This window comes from Amblyraja radiata, chromosome 6 (assembly GCF_010909765.2).
Source record: "Amblyraja radiata isolate CabotCenter1 chromosome 6, sAmbRad1.1.pri, whole genome shotgun sequence".
Lineage (NCBI taxonomy): Eukaryota > Metazoa > Chordata > Chondrichthyes > Rajiformes > Rajidae > Amblyraja > Amblyraja radiata.
In genome coordinates this window covers 100,651,879-100,675,498 of record NC_045961.1, presented here as the reverse complement: position 1 = coordinate 100,675,498, position 23,620 = coordinate 100,651,879, and the positions used below count along the sequence as shown (strand labels likewise).

At 48.2% G+C, this 23,620-nt stretch overlaps 1 protein-coding gene across 1 annotated transcript in view; it reads right to left on the bottom strand.

Annotated features, from left to right (window-relative positions):
* Positions 1–236: 236 nt before the first annotated feature.
* cd99 (CD99 molecule (Xg blood group)) overlaps positions 237–23,620 on the bottom strand; it is a 71,126-nt gene continuing 47,742 nt past the window's right edge. The window contains exons 5-12 of the mRNA XM_033023351.1: positions 18,330–18,368; positions 17,411–17,464; positions 14,717–14,791; positions 11,153–11,179; positions 10,824–10,850; positions 5,625–5,738; positions 4,327–4,389; positions 237–575 (exon numbers count right to left, since the gene is read on the bottom strand). Coding sequence (XP_032879242.1) covers positions 532–575; positions 4,327–4,389; positions 5,625–5,738; positions 10,824–10,850; positions 11,153–11,179; positions 14,717–14,791; positions 17,411–17,464; positions 18,330–18,368 — 443 coding nt within the window. The 3' untranslated portion in view covers positions 237–531. The remainder of the gene's footprint in view (positions 576–4,326; positions 4,390–5,624; positions 5,739–10,823; positions 10,851–11,152; positions 11,180–14,716; positions 14,792–17,410; positions 17,465–18,329; positions 18,369–23,620) is intronic.

Here is a 23,620-nt window from a genome sequence, read left to right as displayed (position 1 = left end):
CGTGATGAAAAATATGGTTACTTTGTACTCGTACGAGCCGCTACGACACATCCACGAACTCCTACCGACATTCTCCGAGTTCGAACCAGGGGGAAACTCGGGAGAACTCTTGAATTACCTCGTACAGTGGGACAGGCCCTGAAACAAAACACTTCCACTGTGCACACTCTTAACTCGCTCCACAATACTCCTCACATATATAAAGCCCAAAGTTCAACATTTTAACACGAGGCAGCTCAAATACATCAATTAATTTACAGAAAATAAATGGGCATCACAAAATTGTATTACTGTATAAAAAGTAGCGGCTCGGAGGGACATTAGCATTTCTTTTGCAAACCTATTTTAAAAAAGTCGAGGTGAAAATAAATCCACGCCTCAATAAAAACAAAACTCAAAGTCATTAACAATATCGGAAGCAGAGAGATAAGTCAAGTGTACAGGGGATAAGTATGAAGGAGAACATCAAGTGCCTCGATGAACCACGGCCATTTGCTTCGAGATTATTTTCCCCTCTTGCCTGGTCATCTCCTAGTTGCTAGCCACAGGCTGTGATTGCAGAAGTGTACTATAGGCTGAAAAACAGAAAAAAAAGGAACAGTTTAAGGGATTTCATAAGTTGTAGGAGCAGAATTAGGCCATTCGGCCCATCGAGTCTATTCCGCCATTCAATCATGCCTAGAGACATAGACAATAGGTGCAGGAGTAGGCCATTCAGCCCTTCGAGCCAGCACCGCCATTCAATATGTTCATGGCTGATCATCCAAAATTAGTACCCCTGTTCCTGCTTTTTCAGCATATCGTTTGATTCCTTTAGCCCTAAGAGCTAAATCTAACTCTCGCTTGAAAACATCCAATGAATCGGCCTCCACTGCCTCCTGTGGTAGAGAATTCCACAGATTTACAACTCTCTGGGTGAAAAAGTTTTTCCTCATCTCAGTCCTAAATGGTCGGCCCCTTATTCTTAAATATCTTCTGTTTGGACGCACTAGAGGCAGGAAACATGTTCCCAATGTTGGGGGTGTCCAGAACCAGTGGTCACATTTTAAGAATAAGGAGTAAGCCATTTAGAACGGAGACGAGGAAACACTTTTTCTCACAGAGAGTGGTGAGTCTGTGGAATTCTCTGCCTCAGAGGGCGGTGGAGGCAGGTTCTATGGATGCATTCAAAAGAGAACTAGATAGGGCTCTAAAAGATAACGGAGTCAGGGGATATGGGGAGAAGGCAGGAACGGGGAACTGATTGGGGATGATCACATTGAATGGCTTGAAGGGCTGAATGGCCTACTCCTGCACCTATTGTCTAAGGGGGGTGGGGGTGAAGAGCTGAAGGCAAGAAAAGACCAGCGTCAATCAGGGGTGGTCAGAAATGACCTCGAGCAGGGTGATGCCCCTAGTGAGTCCATTGATGGCCAGGGACTTTCAGTTCCAGTTTGTTGTCATGTACATCGAGGTACAGTGAAAAGCTCTTGGTGTGGGCTAACCCGACAGCGGAACAAATATAAATGGTTTCAATCGAACGACTCAAAGAGATGATCTCAAGAGGGAAGCAGTGTGAGGGACTGTTAAAATGATTCGGGTGGAGAAACATAGAAAATAGGTGCAGGAGTAGGCCATTCGGCCCTTCGAGCCTGCACCACCATTCAATATGATCATGGCTGATCATCCAACTCAGTATCCTGTACCTGCCTTCTCTCCATACTCCCTGATCCCTTTAGCCACAAGGGCCACATCTAACTCCCTCTTAAATACAGCCAATGAACTGGCCTCAACTACATTCTGTGGCAGAAAATTCCACAGATTCACTACTCTGTGTGAATTTTTTTTTTCTCATCTCAGCCCTAATGGGGGCAAGGATGGAGGTACAGTGCTAAGCTTTTGTTGCGTGCTAACCAGTCTGCGGAAAGACAATACATGATTACAATCGAGCCGTCCACAATGTACAGTTACATGATAAGGGAATAACCTATAGTGCAAGGTAAAGCCAGCGGATTCCGATCAAAATGTATAGGAAATAACTGCAGATGCTGGTTTAAATCGAAGGTACTTAAGTCTGAAGAAAGGTCTCGACCCAAAACCTCACCCATTCCTTCTCTCCAGAGATGCTGCCTGTCCCGCTGAGTTACCCCAGCATTTTGTGCCTACCAGAGTCTGATCAAAGATAGTCTGAATGGTCACCAAATGAGGTAGATAGTAGCTCAGGACTGCTCTCTAGTGGTAGAGCCAGTATCTGCCACAGATAGTAGCTCAGCACTGCTCTCTAGTGGTAGAGCCAGTATCGGCCACAGATAGTAGCTCAGGACTGCTCTCTAGTGGTAGAGCCAGTATCGGCAACCTCAACCATGAACTCCTAAGGCCAATGTAGAAGGAACTGCAGATGCTGGTTTAAACCAAGGATGGACACAAAACGCTGGAGTAACTCAGAGGGATCAGGCAGCACCGCTAGAGAAAAGGAATAGGTGACGTTTCGGGACGAAACCCTTCTTCAGACAGAGAGTCAGGGGAAAGGGAAACAAGAGATACTGGCGGTGATATGAAGAGATATCGAACAAATGAATGAAAGATATGCAAAAAATAACTTCTAAGGACTGTCTGGTTGCAGTGTGGACTTTAGGAGGGGTTTCTATACTAGTATTGGGCACTTTATTGAAGTACTGCTTATTTTATAAAGTAGTAAACACTGCCCAGTCCATCATCGGCTCTGACCTCCCTACCATCGAGGGGATCTATCGCAGTCGCTGCCTCAAAAAGGCTGGCAGCATCATCAAGGACCCACACCATCCTGGCCACACACTCAACTCCCCGCTACCTTCAGGTAGAAGGTACAGGAGCCTGAAGACTGCAACGACCAGGTTCAGGAATAGCTACTTCCCCACAGCCATCAACTCGAACAACATTTTGAACATTAAAAGCCCATTGCACCTTATCTGCTTATTTATATGTGCATATATATATATATATATTCAATGATATATGGACACACTGATCTGTTCTGTATTCATGCCTACTATATTCTGTTGTGCTGAAGCAAAGCAAGAATTTCATTGTCCTATCTGGGACACATGACAATAAACTCTCTTGAATCTTGATCTACAAGCATTATGGTTGCAGGCCTGTTGTTCTGCTGCAGGTAAGAAGTAAAGTGTCCCGACCGAAACATGACCCGTCCTTTTTCTCCAGAGAGGCTGCCTGACCCGCTGAGTTACTCCAGCACTAGGTGCCTATCTTTGGTGTAAACCAGCATCTTCTTTGTTTCAAAGAATGTCATCGATCAGTTGCTGATGCGTGTGAAAATTAAACACCTTCCACTTGAAAATCTCGTTTCAGGCTTCACGTTCCTTGAAACTTTCTTTGGGCAGTCAGGAAATGATAAACAAGTGGTAAATACAAGATTTCCCCCCCCCCCCCCCCCCCCACCACCCTTTCCTTAGCATCTCTGGGAGTCAGGGGTTAGGAGGGAATGATAGATCAGCCATGATTGAATGGCGGAGTAGACTTGATGGGCCGAATGGCCTAATTCTGCTCCTATGAACCTATATGTGCAGCATGCCAACTCTTCGAAGTTTATTCTATCAGTATTATGGAGGGAACAATCATGTTTGACTAATTTGCTGAGCATACGACTAGTAGAATAGACAAGAGGAAGTCGACTAGTTGACGTTTTGGAAGACTTTCAATAATGTCCAGCACAGGAAGTTGGTTAACTATGTTAGTGCACTAGAATCAGAGGTACACAAAAAATGCTGGAGAAACTCAGCAGGTGCAGTAGCATCTATGGAGCGAAGGAAATAGGCGACGTTTCGGGCCGAAACCCTTCTTCAGACTGATGGGGGGTGGGGGGGGAGAAGGAAGGAAAAAGGGAGGAGGAGGAGCCCGAGGGCTGAGGGAGAGTTAGGAAGAGGAGAAGACACCCCCCATCAGTCACTTGCTGTCTCCACCCCTTCCTATCTCTCCCTCAGCACAGTGTAGGGAATGGATGAGAAAATGGCCAAAGTGTTTTACATTTGTACAAGAATAATATAACAAACAATCTACATACATGTAGCCCTCGCTCAGAGGACGTCAAGAAAGACTTGGGAGTATAGATAAGATTTTAGTCTTGACTTAAAGGAGTCGATGGAGGGGGCAGTTCTGATGGGAAGGGGGATGCTGTTCCACAGTCTAGGAGCTGCAACCGCAAAGGCGCGGTCACCCCTGAGCTTATGCCTAGACCGCGGGATATTCAGCAGCCCCAAGTCGGCCGATCTGTGTGACCTGGAGGTGGAGTGGTGGGTGAGATGACTTTTAATGTAGGTGGGGACTACGATTGTACAACTGAATACTTACATTGAGGGTCCTCTCTCTGGCCTTGAGCATTATCTTGCTTCACGTTCTGTTCGCCCGAATTTCCTAAGTAACAGAAACAGAATAATATTGAGATGAAGCAGTGGATTTACATTTCTTCAAGCTTGCTGGAGAAGGTAGGTGTCACAAAGCGGGTTTGCATTGATAACTTAACATCCCCGTTCCTGCGATCATGCGCACGATAGGAGCAGAATTAGGCCATTCGGCCCATCAAGTCTACTCCGCCATTCAATCATGGCTGATCTATCTCTCCCTCCGAACGCCATTCTCCTGCCTTCTCCCCATAACCCCTGATACCCGTACTAATCAATAATCTATCTATCTCTGCCTTAAAAATATCCATTGATGGCCTCCACAGCCTTCCGTGGCAAAGAATTCCACAGATTCACCACCTTCTTTAGGTAGATAAAAATGCTGGAGAAACTCAACGGGTGAGGCAGCATCTATGGAGGGAAGGAAGAAAGGTGAAGAAGGGTCTCGATCCGAAACGCCACCTTTTCCTTCGCTCCACAGATGCTGCCTCACCCGCTGAGTTTCCCCAGCATTTTTATCTACCTTCGATTTTTCCAGCATCTGCAGTTCCTTCTTAAACACCACCTTCTTTAGCACATCAACACTATCCTATCCCAAGATACCAAGCCAATTAACCTGCATACCCTCTGACTAAAGAAATTCCGCCTCATCTCCTTTATAAAGGAACATCCTTTAAATCTGAGGCTATGACCTCTAGTCCTTGACTCTCCCACTAGTGGAAACATCCTCTCCACATCCACTCTATCCAGGCCTTTCATGATTCAGTAAAGGGCCTGTCCCACGAGCATGCCACTGCATGCGGCAAGCGTGACCAAACCGGAAGCGGGGGCCGTGCGATCTCGTACGAGTTGACGTGAAGTTCAAGCGAAGTCCGCGGGAAGTTCGCACTAGGCGTACGCCGTCGAGGCGCTGCGTACGCCCGTCGAGGCGGTGCGTACGGCCTCAATGCGGCTGCGGGCCGGAAGCCGTTGCCGCGCAGAGTTTTTGAACACGGTCAGTTTTTCGGAGCCCCGCGCGATGTCGGGACCAACTTTGTACAACTCCATACGGCTCCGGCGATCGAAGTGGGACCGGCCCCGCGAGACCGTACGGCTCAAGCAACCACGTTAGGTCGCGCTTGCCGCATGGAGTCGCATGCTGGTTGGGACAGGCCCTTAAGTTTCAATGAGGCCCACCTTCATTCTTCCAAACTCCAGCGAGGGCAGGCCCAGTGCCGTTAAACGCTCATCAATGCAAAATGATCCTACCTGTCACCTTAAAACACAGCTTCTTCTTTTGATAGAGAACGTAGCTGGTCACCCCGCCTGCCAAGGACAGCAAGACGCCGCTGATAATGCCGGCTAAGGTACCGTTCCCACCTTCTAAAAATAAAGCGGAGATAAAGAAATTAGTCCTTCTTTAGACTTTCGAGATACAGCGTGGAAAACAGGCGCTTCAGCCCACCGAGCCCACGCAGACCAGCGATCACCCCGCACGCGAACACTATCCTCCGCACTATGGATGATTTAGAAATGTACCCGAGCCAATTAACCTCAATGTGCCCCAGCGGTAGAGTTGCTGCCTAACAGTGCTGCCAGAGACCCGGGTTTGATCGTGACTATGGGTGCCGCCTGTACGGCGTTTGTATGTTCGTCGAAGGAAACCGGAGCACCCGGAGAAAACCCACGCAGGTCACAGGGAGAATGAACAGACAGCACCCGTAGTCGGGATCGAACCTGCGTCTCTGGCACTGTATGGCAGTAACTACTGCCTCGCCACTGTGCCGTCCCAATCTTGTGAACAGGCACTTGCCATTCTACGCAGTGGTTACAGTCCTGAGAAAGCAGCGTATAATTTAAAAATACGCAAATTAAACGTAAAGTTTTAAAATTTAAACGGGCGTAAATTTGAGAACTTTATTTCAAAACTACAGCTAGAAAATCAGATTTTTGTATTAATAAAACAAGTGCTTTATTTAATAAACTCATAAATCAAACACACACACATCACAAGGTGCCCATATTTCCCTGCTGGTGAAGAACGATTTCCTGTACGACAGTTCACAAGTCCAACACAAGATGGCAGCAAATGCCAACTTTACACAGCTCAACACGACTCTCGACACTAAACGGGGCAAAAAACTGGAATGCTGGAAATGTTCCTCCAGTTTGCTGGTGGCCTCACACTGGCAGTGGAGGAAGCGCAGGGCAGAAAGGTCAGTGTGGGCAGGCACGGAAATCGCTATCAAAATATGGAGGGGACGGGGGGACACAATTTTTTGGCGGCCGCGCGCGCATGCACACACTCAGACACACACGTGCGAGGCTTCGGAGTCTCAATCCAGCGCTAAATGCAGCTCAACTCTGCCTGTCTCGCCGGGTTAACCTACAGCCCTGCCTGGACTGATTGGACACCAACGCTGCTTCTCCGCGCTGGCTGTAAACCTGGGCCATGTTTCCCGCAAGTCCAGGCAGGGCTGTAGGTTCACCTGGCGGGACAGGCAGAGTTGAGCTAGGTTTAGCGCTGCTTCTCTGCGCTGGCTGTGGGCCTGGGGGCACCGCGCCCGTCTGACTCCTGACGTCTCTGGCCACCCGTGGGGGGGGGGGGGCACTCGGGACAGCGTCGGAGTGCCGGCCGGGATCGATCCTGGCTGCGGATGAAGCGCAGGTCTGTGCCACGTCTCCCTCCTCCAATCACCGCGCTCTATCCTCAGTCCCAACCCCCCAACTCCTCCAATCATCGCGCTGAATCATGTCCCGCCCCCATTGCCTGCTGACCGACGTCTCTCTCGTCCAATCGGCGCCCTCGACCTGCAGTCCCACCTCCATTGTCTCACGGAAAGCGGGGATTTCACTGGGTTTTAAAATCCGGATTACAAAAATTTTGGGGGGGACGTCCCCCGCCTCTCAAAACATGGGGGGGACGTGTGTCCCCTGGCCCCCCCGGGTTTTCTGCCCATGAGTGTTGGGAATGGGAAGGGATTTTAAATGCTTAGCAACTGAGAGATCAGCTACACTTGGTCTTCCCGCTGTGCAGGAGGCCACAATCGGGAACAACAGATGCAACACACGAGGTTAGAGGAGGTGCACGTGGACCTGTGTCACACCTGGAAGGAGAGCTGGGGTCCCTGGATGGAGGTGAGGGAGGACGGGGGGGAGTATAGGGACAGGTGCAGGGGAAAGTACCTGGGGAGGCAGTGGTTTGGGTGGGAAGGAGGGACTGGACTACGGAGTTATGGAGGAAGTGGTCTCGGATTAGAACGGGTGCCAGAGGTTATGGGGAAAAGGCAGGAGAATGGGGTTAGGTGGGAGAGATAGAACAGCCATGATTGAATGGCGGAGTAGACATTGGGCTGAATGGCCTAATCCTGATCCTATCATCGAGTCATAGAGTGATAGTGTGGAAAGGCCCTTCGGCCAAACTTGTCCACACCGGCCAACAATGTCCCAGCTACCCTAGCCCCACTTGCCTGCGCTTGGACCATATCCCTCCAAACCTGTCCTATCCATGCACCTGTCTAACTATTTCTTAAATGATGAGATAGCCCGACTCAACTACCTCCTCTGGCAGCTTGTTCCATACACCCACCACCCTTTGTGTGAAAAAGTTACCCCTCGGATTCCTATTAAATCTTTTCCCCTTCGCCTTGAACCTATGTTCCCAACACTGGGCAAGAGACTCTGCGTATCTACCTGATCTATTCCTCTCATGATTTTGTACACCTCTATCAGATCACCCCTCATCCTCCTGCGCTCCAGGGAATAGAGACCCAGCCTACTCAACCTCTCCCTGTAGCTCACACCCTCTAGTCCTGGCAACATCCTCGTAAATATTTTCTGGACCATTTCAAGCTTGGCAATATCTTTCCTATAACAAGGTGCCCAGAACTGAACACAATATTCTAAATGCGGTCTCATCAACGTCTTACACAACTGCAACATGACCTCCCAACTTCTATACTCAATACTCGGACTGATGAAGGCCAATGTGCCAAATGCCTTTTTGACCACCTTATCTACCTGCGACTCCACCTTCATGGAACCAAGCACTTGTACTCCTAGATCCCTCTGCTCTACAACACTATAGACAATAGGTGCAGGAGTAGGCCATTCAGCTCTTCGAGCCAGCACCACCATTCAATGTGATCATCCCCAATCAGTACCCCGTTCCTGCCTTCTCCCCATATCTCCGTTATCTTTAAGCCCCTATCTAGCTCTCTCTTGAGAGTATCCAGAGAACCGGCCTCCACCGCCCTCTGAAGCAGAGAATTCCACAGACTCACCACTCTCTGTGTGAAAAAGTGTTTCCTCGTCTCCGTTCTATATGGCTTACACCTTATTCTTAAACAGTGGCATCTGGTTCTGGACTCCCCCAACATCGGGAACATGTTTCCTGCCTTTAGTGTGTCCAAACCCTTAATAATCTTATATGTTTCAATAAGGTGCCCTCTCATCCTAAACTCCAGAGTATACAAGCCCAGTCGCTCCATTCTCTCAGCATCTGACAGTACCGCCATCCCAGGAATTAACCTGGTGAACCTACGCTGCACTCTCTCAATAGCAATCTTCTTCTTCTTGCGAATGAAACAAAAATAAACCAAAGGAATAGTTCGATCTCAAGCCGGTTGTTGAGCAGCCAGGTTGTTGTCTCTGTTGGAGTCAATGTCTGCCAGGCCCCGACACAACTCCATGTGGTGGGTGGTAGAGCGGGCACCCAGAGATGACATGGTTGGCTGTCTGTTGTTCTGCTCCACATTCACAGGCTGGTTGCTGGCATTGAAACGCCCAACTCCAGCACGAGCAATAGCAATAATGTCCTTCCTCAAATTGTCACCCATTCCTTCGATCCAGAGATGCTGCCTGTCATGCTGAGTTACTCCGGCACTTTGTTTGTCTATCCAGCATCTGCAGTTCCTTCCCTCACACTGTGCATCTACTCTATCTATCCCCTGAAGATTTTATCTGCCTCTTTGAGATCAGCTCATCCACCTCATCCTCGTATGGTCCAAGAAATAAGTCCTAGCCCACTCAGGCCATCGAGGGATTCTTAGTCAGATCAGACTTTCACTAAAAAGGACATTGGTCAAGTAAGTTGATGGGCTGTGTGATAGATGGTATGTGTCAATGGACGTTCCCTGGAGTCAAGCCGACTCACATCATGGATAGACTCGGCTTGTACTCGCTAGAATTTAGAAGATTGAGGGGGGATCTTATATAAACGTACAAAATTCTTAAGGGGTTGGACAGGCTAGATGCAGGAAGATTATTCCCGATCTTGGGGAAGTCCAGAACAAGGGGTCACAGTTTGAGGATAAGAGGGAAGTCTTTTAGGACCGAGATGAGAAAATCATTTTTCACACAGAGAGTGGTGAATCTGTGGAATTCTCTGCCACAGAAGATAGTTGAGGCCAGTTCATTGGCTATATTTAAGAGGGAGTTAGATGTGGCCCTTGTGGCTAAAGGGATCAGGGGGTATGGAGAGAAGGCAGGGATGGGATACTGAGTTGGATGATCAGCCATGATCATATTGAATGGCGGTGCAGGCTCGAAGGGCCGAATGGCCTACTCCTGCACCTATTTTCTATGTTTCTATCATGCCTGGCCCATTAGACCTTCCCCTCAGCCAACAATGAACCATTCTACATTTCCTTGATCATCGTATACTTTGATGTGTCCTTTTCACACCTTGTACCCCTTCTTTGTGCCTTTCCATATCTCTGTGCCTCCCTCTACCCCTGATTCACAGTCGGAGGAAGGGTCTCGACCTGAAACGTCACCCATTCCTTCTCACCCCCAAAGCTCCACCTACATCAACCGACTCCAACTGGTCCAGAACGCAGCCGCCCGACTCATCACCCACACCAAATCCTGGCATCACATCACTCCAGTCCTCAAACAACTTCACTGGCTTCCCATCTCCCACCGGATCACCTACAAAATCCTGGTCCTCACCTACAAAGCCCTCCACCATCTGGCCCCCCCATATCTCACTGACCTCCTCTCCCCCTACCGACCCTCACGGTCCCTCAGATCCACATCAGCCGGTCTCCTCTCCATCCACAAGTCCAACCTCCGCAGTTTTGGGGACAGAGCCTTCTCCAGGGCAGCTCCCAGGCTCTGGAACTCCCTCCCCCAACTGATCCGCAATTCCGTGTCCCTCACCATCTTCCAGTCCCGCCTCAAGACCCATCTCTTCACCTCTGCCTATCCTTAGCCCCACGTCCCCCTCCCTTTTCATCTGTGCATTAATTGCCTCATATTGTGTTTTGTATTGAATTCTCTTTACTTTGTGTACTAGTCATGTTTCTACTATTTATTTCATTCCGCTTACATGTTTTTCCTCTACCTGCTAAATTTTTGTAAGGTGTCCTTGAGACTCTTGAAAGGCGCCCATAAATAAAATGTATTATTATTATTATTATTAATGTTTATACCTTTTTGGAAACAAAATTAGGATTGTAGCCGTACCTTTTGTGGCTCCCTCCTGCGTGCTATCTGGAAACCAAAAATAAAAATGAAAGTTAGATTAACAGGGAGAACGTGAAAACTCCATACAGACAGCGCCGGAGGTCAGGATGGAACCCGGGTCTCTGGAGTTGTGAAGCATGCATATTGAAGTTCATTATTTGCTCGATAGAATTAGTGGAATAGTTCACCTACACACTTAGAACAATGCCCAAATGATAAAATGGAAAGGGGTGGGAAGAAAATGCTTACAATTCCACTAATCAAAAACATGCAGGAGGAAAATAGTTTCCACAGTCAATTGTAAGCAGTTAATCAAAGGAGGAACATACCTCCAGAAGGGCCCCCAGCTGAACGCCCTATATAATAAAAAGAAATAAAATCCAGTCCAACAAGATACAAGTTTACTTATTCAAGTCAGGCATAGAGTCATAGAGTGATACAGTGTGGAAACTGACCGTTCGGCCCAACTTGCCCACATCGCCCAACATTACTAGTCCCACCTGCCTGCATTTGGTCCATATCCCTCCAAACCTGTCCTATCCATGTATCTGTCTAAATGTTTCTTAAACATTGGGATAGTCCCTGCCTCAACTACCTCCTCTGGCAGCTTGTTCCATTAACCCACCACTCTGTGTCAAAAAGTTACCCCTCTGATTCCTATTAAATATTTTCCGCTTCACCTTAAACCTAGGTCCTCGATTCACCTACACTGGGGCAAGAGAATGTGCACCCCCCCCCCCCCCCCCCCTCCATGACAATGTCTGAAGAAGGGTCCCAAACTCTCGGTGTTTAGATTAGTTTAGAGATGCTGCGCGGAAACAGGCCCTTCGGCCCACCGAGTCCGCACCGACTGACGATCCCGGAACGCTACCACTATCCTACACACACACACTAGGGACAATTTACAATTTTCACCAATCCAATTAACCTATGTCTTTGGAGTGTGGGAGGAAACCGGAGTACCCGGAGAAAACCCATGCAGGTCACGGGGAGAACGTACAAACTCCGTTCAGACAGCGGCCGCAGTCTGGATCGAACCCGGGTCTCTGGCGCTGCAAGGCAGCAACCCTACTGCCCTGCAGCGGTTCTCCAGACTCGCTGCCTGATCCGCTGAGTTAGGCCACCACTCTGTCTTTTTTTGGTAGGCCAGCATCTGAAGTCCATTGTATTTTCAATTTGCATAGTTCTTTTTAGTTCTATGCTCAGTGTAAAATTCTACTTGCAGTGTTAACTAAAATGCCCACAACAACTCCCAGCCTTCTGTTTATGACCCAAACGTAGACGGGGCGATCGATCGTTGAACACCTATACAATACAATACAATACAATACAATACAATACAATTCAATTTATTGTCATTTGGACCCCGTGAGGTCCAAACGAAATGCCGTTTCTGCAGCCATACATTACAACAAATAGACCCAAGACACAACATATTTTACATAAACATCCATCACATTGCTGTGATGGAAGGCCAAAAAAACTTCTCTCTCCACTGCACTCTCCCCCCCATGTCAGAGTCAAAGTCAAAGCCCCCGGCGGGCGATGGCGAATTGTCCCGTGGCCATTAAACCACGCCGGGTAATGCAAGTTCGCGCACCGGGTCTTGGTGTTAGAGCCCCCGGCGCGCGCTCGCAGAGACCCGCCGCCATTCCAAGCCGCGCGGGGCGATGGTGTAAGGCCCCGCTCCAGGAGCTCTTCAACCCCGCAACTCGGGCGGGAGAAGTCGCCGTTGCGGAAGCCCCGAAAAGCGGTCACCCAGCAGGGACCCGCGGGCTCCCGGTGCCGTCCGCCAAACCCGCAGTTGCAGCCACCGAATCTCCGGGGGTCGGGTCGCAGCAGCGTCCACCACAGCTCCACCCGCTCTGGACTCGGCCAGCTCCGCGACGGTGAGGTGAGTTCGGCACTGGAGTCCCCGGTTTTCCTGTTGGAGGCCGCTCCTCGTTGCAGCCCCAACGACAACGGAGACCCGACAAAGAAAAGGTCGGGTCTCCCGTGCAGGGAGAGATTTAAAAGTTTCCCCCTCCCCCCCACACCACCCCCACCCCCCCACACACATACCCCAACAAAAATAACAAAAACTACATTAAAACATAGACATAAAATAATAAAAACGCAGACGGACTGCAGAGGCCGCTGCTGGCGAGAGCCGCGCTGCCTACCGGGAGCCTCCGCTCAGTCCGCCTGAACCTACCTGATCTCCCGGTTGCTAAACACTTTAATTCTACTTCCCATTCCCACACAGACCTTTCTGTCCAAGGCCTCCTCCATTGTCAGAGTGAGGCCTAGCGCAAATTGGAGGAACAGCATCTCACATTTCGCTTGGGCAGCTTACAGCCCAGTGGTATGAATATTGATTTCTCTCACTTCAGGTAGCCCCGGCATTCCCTCTCTCTCCATCCCTCCCCCACACAAGTCACGCCAGCTTTTCGTTTTCACCCTACAAATAGCTAACAATGGCCTGTCTCCTTAATCATCATTACTTTTTTGCATATCTTTCATTCATTGTTCTTTATCTCTCCACATCAACGTCTATATCTTTTGTTTCCCTTATCCCTAGCCAGTCTGAAGAAGGCCCCAAAACATCATCCATCCCTTCCCTCCAGAGATGCTGCCTGTCCCGCTGAGTTACTCCAGCATTTTGTGTCTATCTTCCATTTATGATCAGCGGGAACATCTCCCTTTCACAGATCAAGGAATGTCAGGACATATTGTTAACCGTGACATCCCGACACTGCCTGCTTATCTCCATCGGAATATTTTCAGCTCACACATCAGCTACTAGTAGCAATGTTACAAAATTTTGAGATTTTTAAAATCAAGTCTGCAATTTATCCCATCAGATAAAGCATAAAAATAAGTTTAATTTGACACCTAATTCACTTTCATATCTCAAGTAATTAAAAAGTTATGGCCATTTTCATACTGGGAAATGAGCATCTTGTTCCCTATTGATTTTCTATGGACATAACAAAAAAGCTGTGATCGTGAACAGTCAAAAGCCCATAACTTTCTTAAAAATTAAGAGAACTGAATGAAATTTTCAGTTATCATAGATTGAAGCATTCTGAAACAAATATAAAATAATCTTACTTGGATGACCTGAAATTAAAGCATATAATTAGTTAGTTACCTAATTGTAGCTAATTTCAGACTTCAATTACTAGATCTAAACATCTATCCATTTCTTAATAAATGATTAACATTTTTAAATAGCCTAAATGTCCAAATAATATTCACAAATAATTCACAATAAAACATGATTTTTAAATCTCATTTACATTAATTTATAGGCCAAATGGAAGGAATTTAGTGTTCAATTGCTGTAAATAAATGCCCATTTAAAATCAGCTTTCCAGTGGGTTCCTGTGAACGTGCTGGTTTAGAACGTTCACATTGCGGTAGATTTGTGCCCCAAATGCCGAGAAAAATACTGCGGGATATAATGGGCCCAAAATGAGCTCCTCGCAATATTAAACTTTGTATAAAGGGATCTTTAGAAGCCCATTTTAATGTAAAAATATACAGCTTACCTTCAGATATTTGCTCTATGAGGCCCTGCGGTTGCTGGTGGTCGCGGGTTTAGAGATTGATTTTTAAACTACTATAACTATTATACGAGGCCTTTAAAACTAATAATAGCTTTTGCGACGGGGTCTTTCAGCGATTTTTCGTTAATAATTAACTAGGCTGAACATCTTCGATTTGAACAGCCTAGAGAAAATCGCGTTTTAAACCCGCCCCCCTCTAAACGGCGCCAAAATCGCTCACACCCACAGCGACAGATTTTCAGCGACGCTTCAGGTAGGCTTTGCAACATACCTACTACTAGGTTATAAAATGGAAACCTCGCTGCCACCCAGCCACCGCAAGCGAGAGACGGACGTAGTTACCTTTGGAATTGGTATTGTCTGGTTTGTAGTCACCGCCAGCTATATCCTTGAGATCGTCGTCTCCAAAATCTCCCCCTGCAAAATTAAACAGGCCGAAGGTGAAGAGCGCTCGAGAATTCGACTGAGGAAGAAAGTACTTCTCCTGAAGAATAATACCGCAGGGCCGCTCAGCGGTAGAGTCGCAGCCTCACAGCGCCAGAGGCCCGGGTTCGATCCTCACTACGGGCGCTGTCTGTGCGGAGTTTGCACGTTCTCCACGTGACCTGCGTGGGTTTTCTCCGGCTGCTCCGGTTTCCTCCCACACTCCAAAGGCGTACAGGTTTGTAGGCCAAGTTCCTTGGTAAAATTGTAAATTGTCCCTAGTGTGTGTCGGGTGGCTTTTCACTGTGCACGTGACAATAAACTAAACTAAATGTGGAGAGGATGGAGAGGAGAAAGAAAAGGAGTTGTCCATTTTTGCATTGGGGCAGGACTATTTTTCTCTCAAGAGGATCACAAGTCTTTGGAACATTGATCGCCAAAATGGCGGTGGTAGCAAAGGATTTAAAAAGAGTGGATGTATTCTTGAACCGAGGGTGTGCGTTAAATTACCTGAGGAGAAGCAAGGAAGGGAACTTGACGAATGCAATGTTGATGTAAAAAAACTAATGATTTTATTGAATTGCACAGAAATCTTAAGCAGTGTTTTAAACTTGTGTTATTTGAATTGGTAGTCTAATTTGTCCATTTTTCGGTCATAGTCACAGAGTGATACAGTGTGGAAACAGGGTCTTCAGACCAACTTGCCCACACCGGCCATCATGTCCCAGCTACACTCGTCCCACCTGCCCGCGTTTGGCCCATATCCCTCCAAACCTGTCCAATCCATCTACCTAACTGTTTCTTAAATGTTGGGATAGTCCCAACATCAACTACCTCCTCTGGCAGCTCGTTCCATACACCCACCACCCTCTGTGTGAAAAGGTACCCCTCAGATTCCCATTAAATCTTTTTTTCCCCCTTCACCTTAAACCTATGTCCTCTGGTCCTCGATTCCCCTACTGTGGGCAAGAGACTCTGTGCATCTGCCCGATCTATTCCTCTCATGATTTTATACACTTCTATAAGATCACCCCTCATCCTCCTGTGCTCCAAGGAATAGAGTCCCAGCCTGCTCAACCTCTCCCTGTAGCTCAGACCCTCTAGTCCTGGCAACATCCTCGTAAATCTTTTACGTTTTGGTAATTTTCAGGTTTGATTTAGAGATACAGCGTGGAAACAGGTCCTTTGGCATACCGCATCCACCCTGACCATCGATCACCCATTCACACTAGTTCTATGTTATCCCACTTTCTTGTCCACTCCCTACGGACTAGCGGCCAATCAACCTACAAGCCGTTATTTTCATTTACTACTCATGCACTCAATGGGTAAATGGGCTGGTGCATTTTCTCGTTTCGCCAACTCATTTCCCTGTCATTCCCTTTCTCCGACTCTCCTGTCATGCGATTACATTCTGCACGGTTATTTACAAAGAACTGCAAAAATGTGTTTTGTGGAACCCAAGAAACGATGTTATTCATCAGCGGAAAATGAATTTTTAAAAAGGGCACAAAAATGCTGTTCGGCACGGTGGCGCAGCAGTAGAGTTGCTGCCTTATGGGACTGTCCCACCTGCGCGATTCTTTCAGCGGACTGTCGGCGACTGTCAAGAGTTGCCGGCAGTCGCCTGAAAAACCAGGAACTGGAACGGCGACTGTCAGAGTGGAACACACACAACACACACACACACATCGCAAAGGCTGGGGCCAGGGCAAGCAGTGGGAGCGCTGTCTGAAATTCACACGGTGCAAAGCCATGGTGATACAGACACACACCGCGATGAACAGGAAGGTTGGCGCTGTAATTAAGACGGCTAGCACAGTGTACGGTAAGTCCGTTAAAAGAGGGGAGGAGGGGGGGGGGGGGGGAAGAAGGAGTGGAGACAACTTTAAAGATGCCAGACAACTTTTAATAAGCCAGAGATACACAGTTGCGAAGTTCGGCGGACATTTAACATTACCGGTCGGTTATCCTTGGTTCTGAAAACTCCCGTTTTCACGTTTTTTTCCCCCAATGAGCCAATGAAAATGACCGGTAATGTTGAAGGCGATGAACTAAAACTACCTACGACTACCTCCACTACTCATAACTACATGGCGACCCCACTACAACTGCACCTACGACTACAGGATTATCGATTTTCTCCATGCCGACCAATTTCTGGTCGCAGAAATTTTTTCAACATGTTGAAAAATTTGCGGCGACCACACTGAGGCCGCGACTAGTTCCCCGAATGCGGGAACTCCTCGCGACCATGAAGGAGACTCACCAGAGACCACCAGCGAACATGTGGGACAGGCCCATTTCAGCGCCAGAGACCCGGGCTCGATCCTGACTATGGGTGCTGTATGTAGGGAGTTTGTACATTCTCCCCTGACGGCATGGGTTTTCTCCTGGTGCTCCGCTTTATAGGTTAATAGGCTTGGTGTAAATGTAAAATTGTCCCTGGTGTGTGTATGGTAGCTGCAGTGTGCGGGAATCAATGGTCGGCACGGACTCGGTGGACCGGGGGCCCTGTTTCCGCGGATGTATCTCCAAACTAAACTAAAGATTCGGCAAATATTCAACTCAGTAAAAGATGAACAGAGTAAAATAAAAACCATGGTCCTTTACCTGAATTGCCCCCCTTTCCTGGTTTAGCGGGTGCCTTTGTTGGAGTGTATTTGTCTGTTGGAGAAATAAGACTGGAGTTTAATGATTTGAAATCCATTCAGATGCAGATTAATTTGTGCCCTTGCAGCGTCCGGGTGTGTTGGCCGTCCCGGACAGCTGGCGGCCGGGGGTGGGGTGGGAGGCGAGGATCAGTTGAGTCGGCGGTAGCGGCCCACGTGTGGCCAGAGTGCAGGCAAGGGTTGGCGGTGGTGCCAGTAGGTCTGGGCTGGAAGCGGGCCAGGGGCGGCGATGTGGGCTAGGGGTGGTGTGGGCAATCGGGGCAGGGAGGTTGTACGGGCAAGGTGTGGCATGGACAATTAGGGCAGTAAGGGGCAGGGAGGTTGTACGGGGAAGGGGTGGCGTGGGCAGCTGTAAGCGGCAAGGAGAGGCAGACTGAGCTGGGGGTGACATCAGTAGGTCTGATCACTATATCCAATATCCATTGTGTAATAATAGAAGAAAGAAAAAAAATGCTGGAGTAACACCAGCGGGACAGGCAGCATCTCTGGAGAGAAGGAACGGGTGACGATTCGGGTCGAGACCCATCTTCAGACTGATGTTAGGGGAGAGGGAGATACACAGATAAGGAAGTGTAAGGTGTGAAAGCAGGACATAGGGAATGGCGATCAGGGAAAATGTGGAGTAGCTCATTGTTAGCTGGGAGGAGGTAACAACGAAGAACTTGCACCGCCGCTATAAAGAAGATAGACACAAAATGCTCGAGTAACTCAGCGGGACAGGCAGCATCTCTGGAGGTTCTCCTCCTCTCTCCGATTCTTCTCCGTTATAAAGAGGTCCGTTAAGACGAGGGTTCACTGTATCTACTATGAAAGGTAAAAAAAACAATTTGCACAAGTCCATTTGAAACAGTTGCACCTACCTTCACCATCGAGGGCATCACCCAAATCAAACTCATCGGCTGAAAAAGAGAGGGAGAGTGAGTGAATAGACATTAGACAATAGGTGCAGGAGGAGGCCATTCGGCCCTTCAAGCCAGCACCGCCATTCAATGTGATCATGGCTGATCATCCACAATTAGTACCCCGTTCCTGTCATCTCCCCATATAGGAAACATAGGAAACATAGGAAATAGGTGCAGGAGTTGGCCATTCGGCCCTTCGAGTCTGCACCGCCATTCGATCATGGCTGATCATCCAACTCAGTATCCCATCCCTGCCTTCTCTCCATACCCCCTGATCCTTTTAGCCACAAGGGCCACATCTAACTCCCTCTTAAATATAGCCAATGAACTGGCCTCAGCTACCTTCTGTGGCAGAGAATCCCACAGATTCACCACTCTCTGTCATGGCTGATCGTCCCCTATCAATAACCCGTGCCTGCCTTCTCCCCATATCCATTGACTCCACTAGCCCTTAGAGCTCTATCTAACTCTCTCTTAAATCCATCCAGTGACTTGGCCTCCACTGCCCTTTGTGGCAGGGAATTCCATAAATTGACAACTCTCTGGGTGAAAAAGTTTTTCTTAAATGACCTCCCCTTTATTCTAAGACTGTGGCCCCTGGTTCTGGACTCCCCCAACATTGGGAACATTTTTCCTGTATCTAGCTTGTCCAGTCCTTTTATAATTTTATAAGTTTCTATATGAAACCCCCTCATCCTTCTAAACTCCAGTAAATACAAGCCTAGTCTTTTCAATCTTTCCTCATATGGCAGTCCCGCCATCCCAGGGATCAATCTCGTGAACCTACGCTGCACTGCCTCAATCACAAGGATGTCCTTCCTCAAATTAGGAGACCAAAACTGTACACAATACTCCAGATGTAGTCTCACCAGAGCCCTATACAACTGCAGAAGAATATCCCCTGACTCCACTATCTTCAAGAGCCTTATCTACAGTATCTCTCTCTTGAAAGTATCCAGAGAACCGACCTCCACCTGAGGCAGAGAATTCCACAGACTCACAACTCTCTGTGTGAAAAAGTGTTTCCTCAACTCCAACCCCTTATTCTTAAACTGTGGCCCCTGGTTCTGGACTCCCCCAACATCGGGAACATGTTTCCTGCCTCCAGTGTGCCCAAACCCTTAATAATCTTATATGTTTCAATAAGATCCCCTCTCATCCTTCTAAATTCCAGACTATACTAGCCCAGCTGCTCCATTCTCTCAGCATATGACAGTGGTCATGGTGAGTGGAATTATGTGATCAGCAACATTTTGATGGCAATCCTCACCAACTCCCAACTACTCTCACCAACTCCTAAGGATGTGCCACAGCAAGCATTATTCGTGGTACCTCACAACGTGTTATGGGGGACAGCTCCACGCAAGACATTGCAGAGAATTGTGGACGCAGCCCAGACCACTTCACAAAACCAACTTCCCTCCCCTCGACTCCATCCGCACCTCACGCTGCCTCGGCAAGGCCAGCAACATAATCTAGGACCAGTCTCACCCCGGTCACTCCCTCTACTCCCCTCTCCCCTCAGGGAAAAAGGTACAGAAGTGTGAAAACGCACACCTCCAGATTCAGGGACAGTTTCTTCCCAGCTGTTATCAGGCAACTGCACCATCCTATCAATACCTAGAGGGCGGACCTGACATGTCATCTGCAACCTGGGGAACTCGCAGTCTATCTTTAATCGGACTTTACCTTGCGCCAAGCATTGATCCCTTCATCAGGTATCTGTACACGATGAATGGATCGATTATGGGCAACGTTTCGGACCGAAACCCTTCTTCAGACAGACCGAAACGTTGCCCACAATCGAGCCATTCATAGTGTACAGATACCTGATGAAGGGATCAATGCTTGGCGCAAGGTAAAGTCCGATTATCAAGAAAGCTCATCAGCGCCTCTACTTCCTGAGAAGATTATGGAGAGTCGGTTTGTCAAGGAGGACTCTCTCTAACTTCTACAGGTGCACAGTAGAGAGCATGCTGACCGGTTGCATCATGGCTTGGTTCGGCAATTTGAGCGCCCTGGAGAGGAAAAGACTACAAAAAGTAGTAAACACTGCCCAGTCCATCATCGGCTCTGACCTCCCTTCATCAAGGGGATCTATCGCAGTTGCTGCCTCAAAAAGGCTGGCAGTATCATCAAAGACCCACACCATCCTGGCCACACACTCATCTCCCTGCTACCTTCAGGTAGAAGGTACAGGAGCCTGAAGACTGCAACAACCAGGTTCAGGAATAGCTACTTCCCCACAGCCATCAGGCTATTAAACCTGGCTTGGACAAAACTCTGATTATTAATAACCCACTTTCTGTTATTTGCACTTTATCAGTTTATTTATTCATGTGTGTATATATTTATACAATGGTATATGGACACATTGATCTGTTTTGTAGTCAATGCCTACTATGTTCTGTGTGCTGAAGCAAAGCAAGAATTTCATTGTCCTATACAGGGACACATGACAATAAACTCACTTGAACTTGAACTTGCAGGGCGGGAAGAAGAAAGGAAGAGGAGGAGGCAGAGGGCTGAGGGAGAGCTGGGAAGGGGAGGAGACAGCATCGCAAAATGTGGTGGTGCTCCTTGCCCTCCGGACCCTGGCTACAAGGGACCCTCTACACCAGCGCCGTAGCTTTGCGCCAGCCCGGAGCATGCGCCCTTTGTAGGGCGGGCACCTACGGATGTCGAACCGGATGGCATCACCCTGCTGCAGACTTCTGCTGCCTCATGCATAGTCCTTCCGCTGACTGGTTAACACGACAAACTAAACCAGAACTATAACATTTGGGAATGCCACACGACCGGTCAGGAGGATGTGCCAGGATCTTCACTGGCACTCCAACGTCTCCCCCCCCCCCCCCCCCCCCACCCACCAACACTGAGCTTACAGCCCAGTGGTATGAATATTGATTTCGCTCACTTCAGGTAGCCCCGGCATTCCCTCCCTCTCTCTCTCTCTATCCCTCCCCCACCCAAGTCGCACCAGCTTCTTGTTTTCACCCAACAAACAGCGAACAATGGCCTGTTTCTTTTATCATCCACCGTTACTTTTTTGCATATCTTTCATTCATTGTTCTTGACCCGAAACGTCACCTATTCCTTCGCTCCATAGGTGTTGCCTCACCCGCTGAGTTTCTCCAGCAGTTTTATCTACCTTCATTGTTCTTTATCTCACCACATCATCGTCTACATCTCGTTTCCCTTATCCCTATCCAGTCTGAAGAAGGGTCTCGACACGAAACGTCACCCATTCCTTCTCTCCGGAGATGCTGCCTGTCCCGCTGAGTTACTCCAGCATTCTGTGTCTATCTCTCAATAAGACCACGCCTGGATACTCCCTAGCAACCGCCCCACAGCCGGTTTTAGCAATGTCCACCTCGGGTAAACAGAACTGGTCACGGCATCGATAGCACACTGGAGTAGAGCGTGGTAAACAGGAATTCCTTTATCTTCACTGCTCACTGACCATGTAAGGCAGAGATAAGGGGTAGTATGAAACGCAAAGTCTGCTTGGCGTCAGGCAGCGACTGTCCCAGGACATGAGTCTCCGGTGTTGCTCAATTTGTCTTAAGAGTTCGTTCTGAAAGTTAAGGGCCACTTGGGCGTCAATTGCGCCCAAGTGGGAATCCCAAAATCCTGGTGCTTCGCACGTGACCTCGCATCACTGCCTACGTCACCATGCACCATGCCCGCGTAATGCATGCCATGTGCGCGTAACGACGAGCGTGTCGTGCGTCGTGGCGCGTAAATGATGTTGCGTAAATGACGCCTAAGTGGGGCAGGCCCCTTTAACAAACAAAAGGACATGGCTTCAAAACGAGAGGTGGAAAGTTTAAAGGAGATGTGTGTGGGGGCAAGTTTGTCTTTATATAATCAGCTGCTATCAGGGATGGTGGCGGAGGCAGATACCAGAGTAGAATTTAAGAGACTTTTGGATAGGGACATGGATATGTAAGGAATGGAGGGATATGGATCAGGTGCAGGCGGACAAGAGTTAGTCTTGGCATCAGGTGTGGCAGAGATGTTGTGGGCCGAATGGCCTGTTCTTGTGCTGTACTGTTCACAGATTTTCGGAAGTTTTCAGAAGATCATAAAGGCGATATTTTCGGCGACTGCCGGTGCCATTGACAGACGTATCAGGGCCGCTGAAAGATTTTGAACATTTCAAAATCCAGCGGCGACAAAAAAAATGTCGCGACACTTGAGGAAACGCCGCACGTCAATACTTCGTCACGCCGCGTCACGCTGCGACTTTTTCGGTTACCTGATACGTCAGTCAATGATGCCGACAGTCGCTGGAAAAAAAAAAATCGGCAAGTGGGACAGGCCCCTTAGTGGTAGGAACAGAATTAGGCCATTCGGCCCATCAAGTCTACTCCGCCATTCAATCATGGCTCATCTATCTCTCCCTCCTAACCCCATTCTCCTGCCTTCTCCCCATAAACTCTGACACACGTACTAATCAAGAACCTATCTATCTCTGCCTTAAAAATATTCACTGATTTGGCCTCCACAGCCTTCTGTGGCAAAGAATTCCACAGATTCACCACCCTGACTGAAGAAATTCCTTCTCATCTTCCTAAAAGAACGTCCTTTAATTCAGGCTACGACCTCTAGTCCTAGACTCTCCCACTAGTGGAAACATCCTCTCCACATCCACTCTATCCAGGCCTTTCACTATTCTGTACATTTCAATGAGGCCCGCCCTCATTCTTCTAAACTCCAGCGAGTACAGGCCCAGTGCCGGCAATCGCTCATCGTAGGTTATAGGGGCAGAATTAGGCCATTCGACCCATCAAGTCTACTCCGCCATTCAATCGTGGCTGATCTATCATTCCCTGGTTAACCCCATTCTCCTGCCTTCTCCCCGAATCCCTGACACCCGTACTAATCCGGTTATGGGTACGAAAGATCTTTAACAAGTAAGTAAGTAAGTTTATTGGCCAAGCATTCACATACAAGGAATTTGCCTTGGTGCTCCGCCCACAAGTAACAACATGACATACAGTGACAGTTACGAATGACTCAGAAAACACTAAACATTAATAATAATAAAACATTAATGATAAAACACCATTGATCAAGCATGTGAACCAACAAAATACCAGATCAAAGGGAGGCTACAGATTTTTGGCTGTTGAGTAGAGCAACTACTCGTGGATAAAAACTGTTTTTATGTCTGGCTGTGGCAGCTTTGACAGTCCGGAGTCGCCTTCCAGAGGGAAGTGATTCAAAGAGTTTGTGGCCAGGGT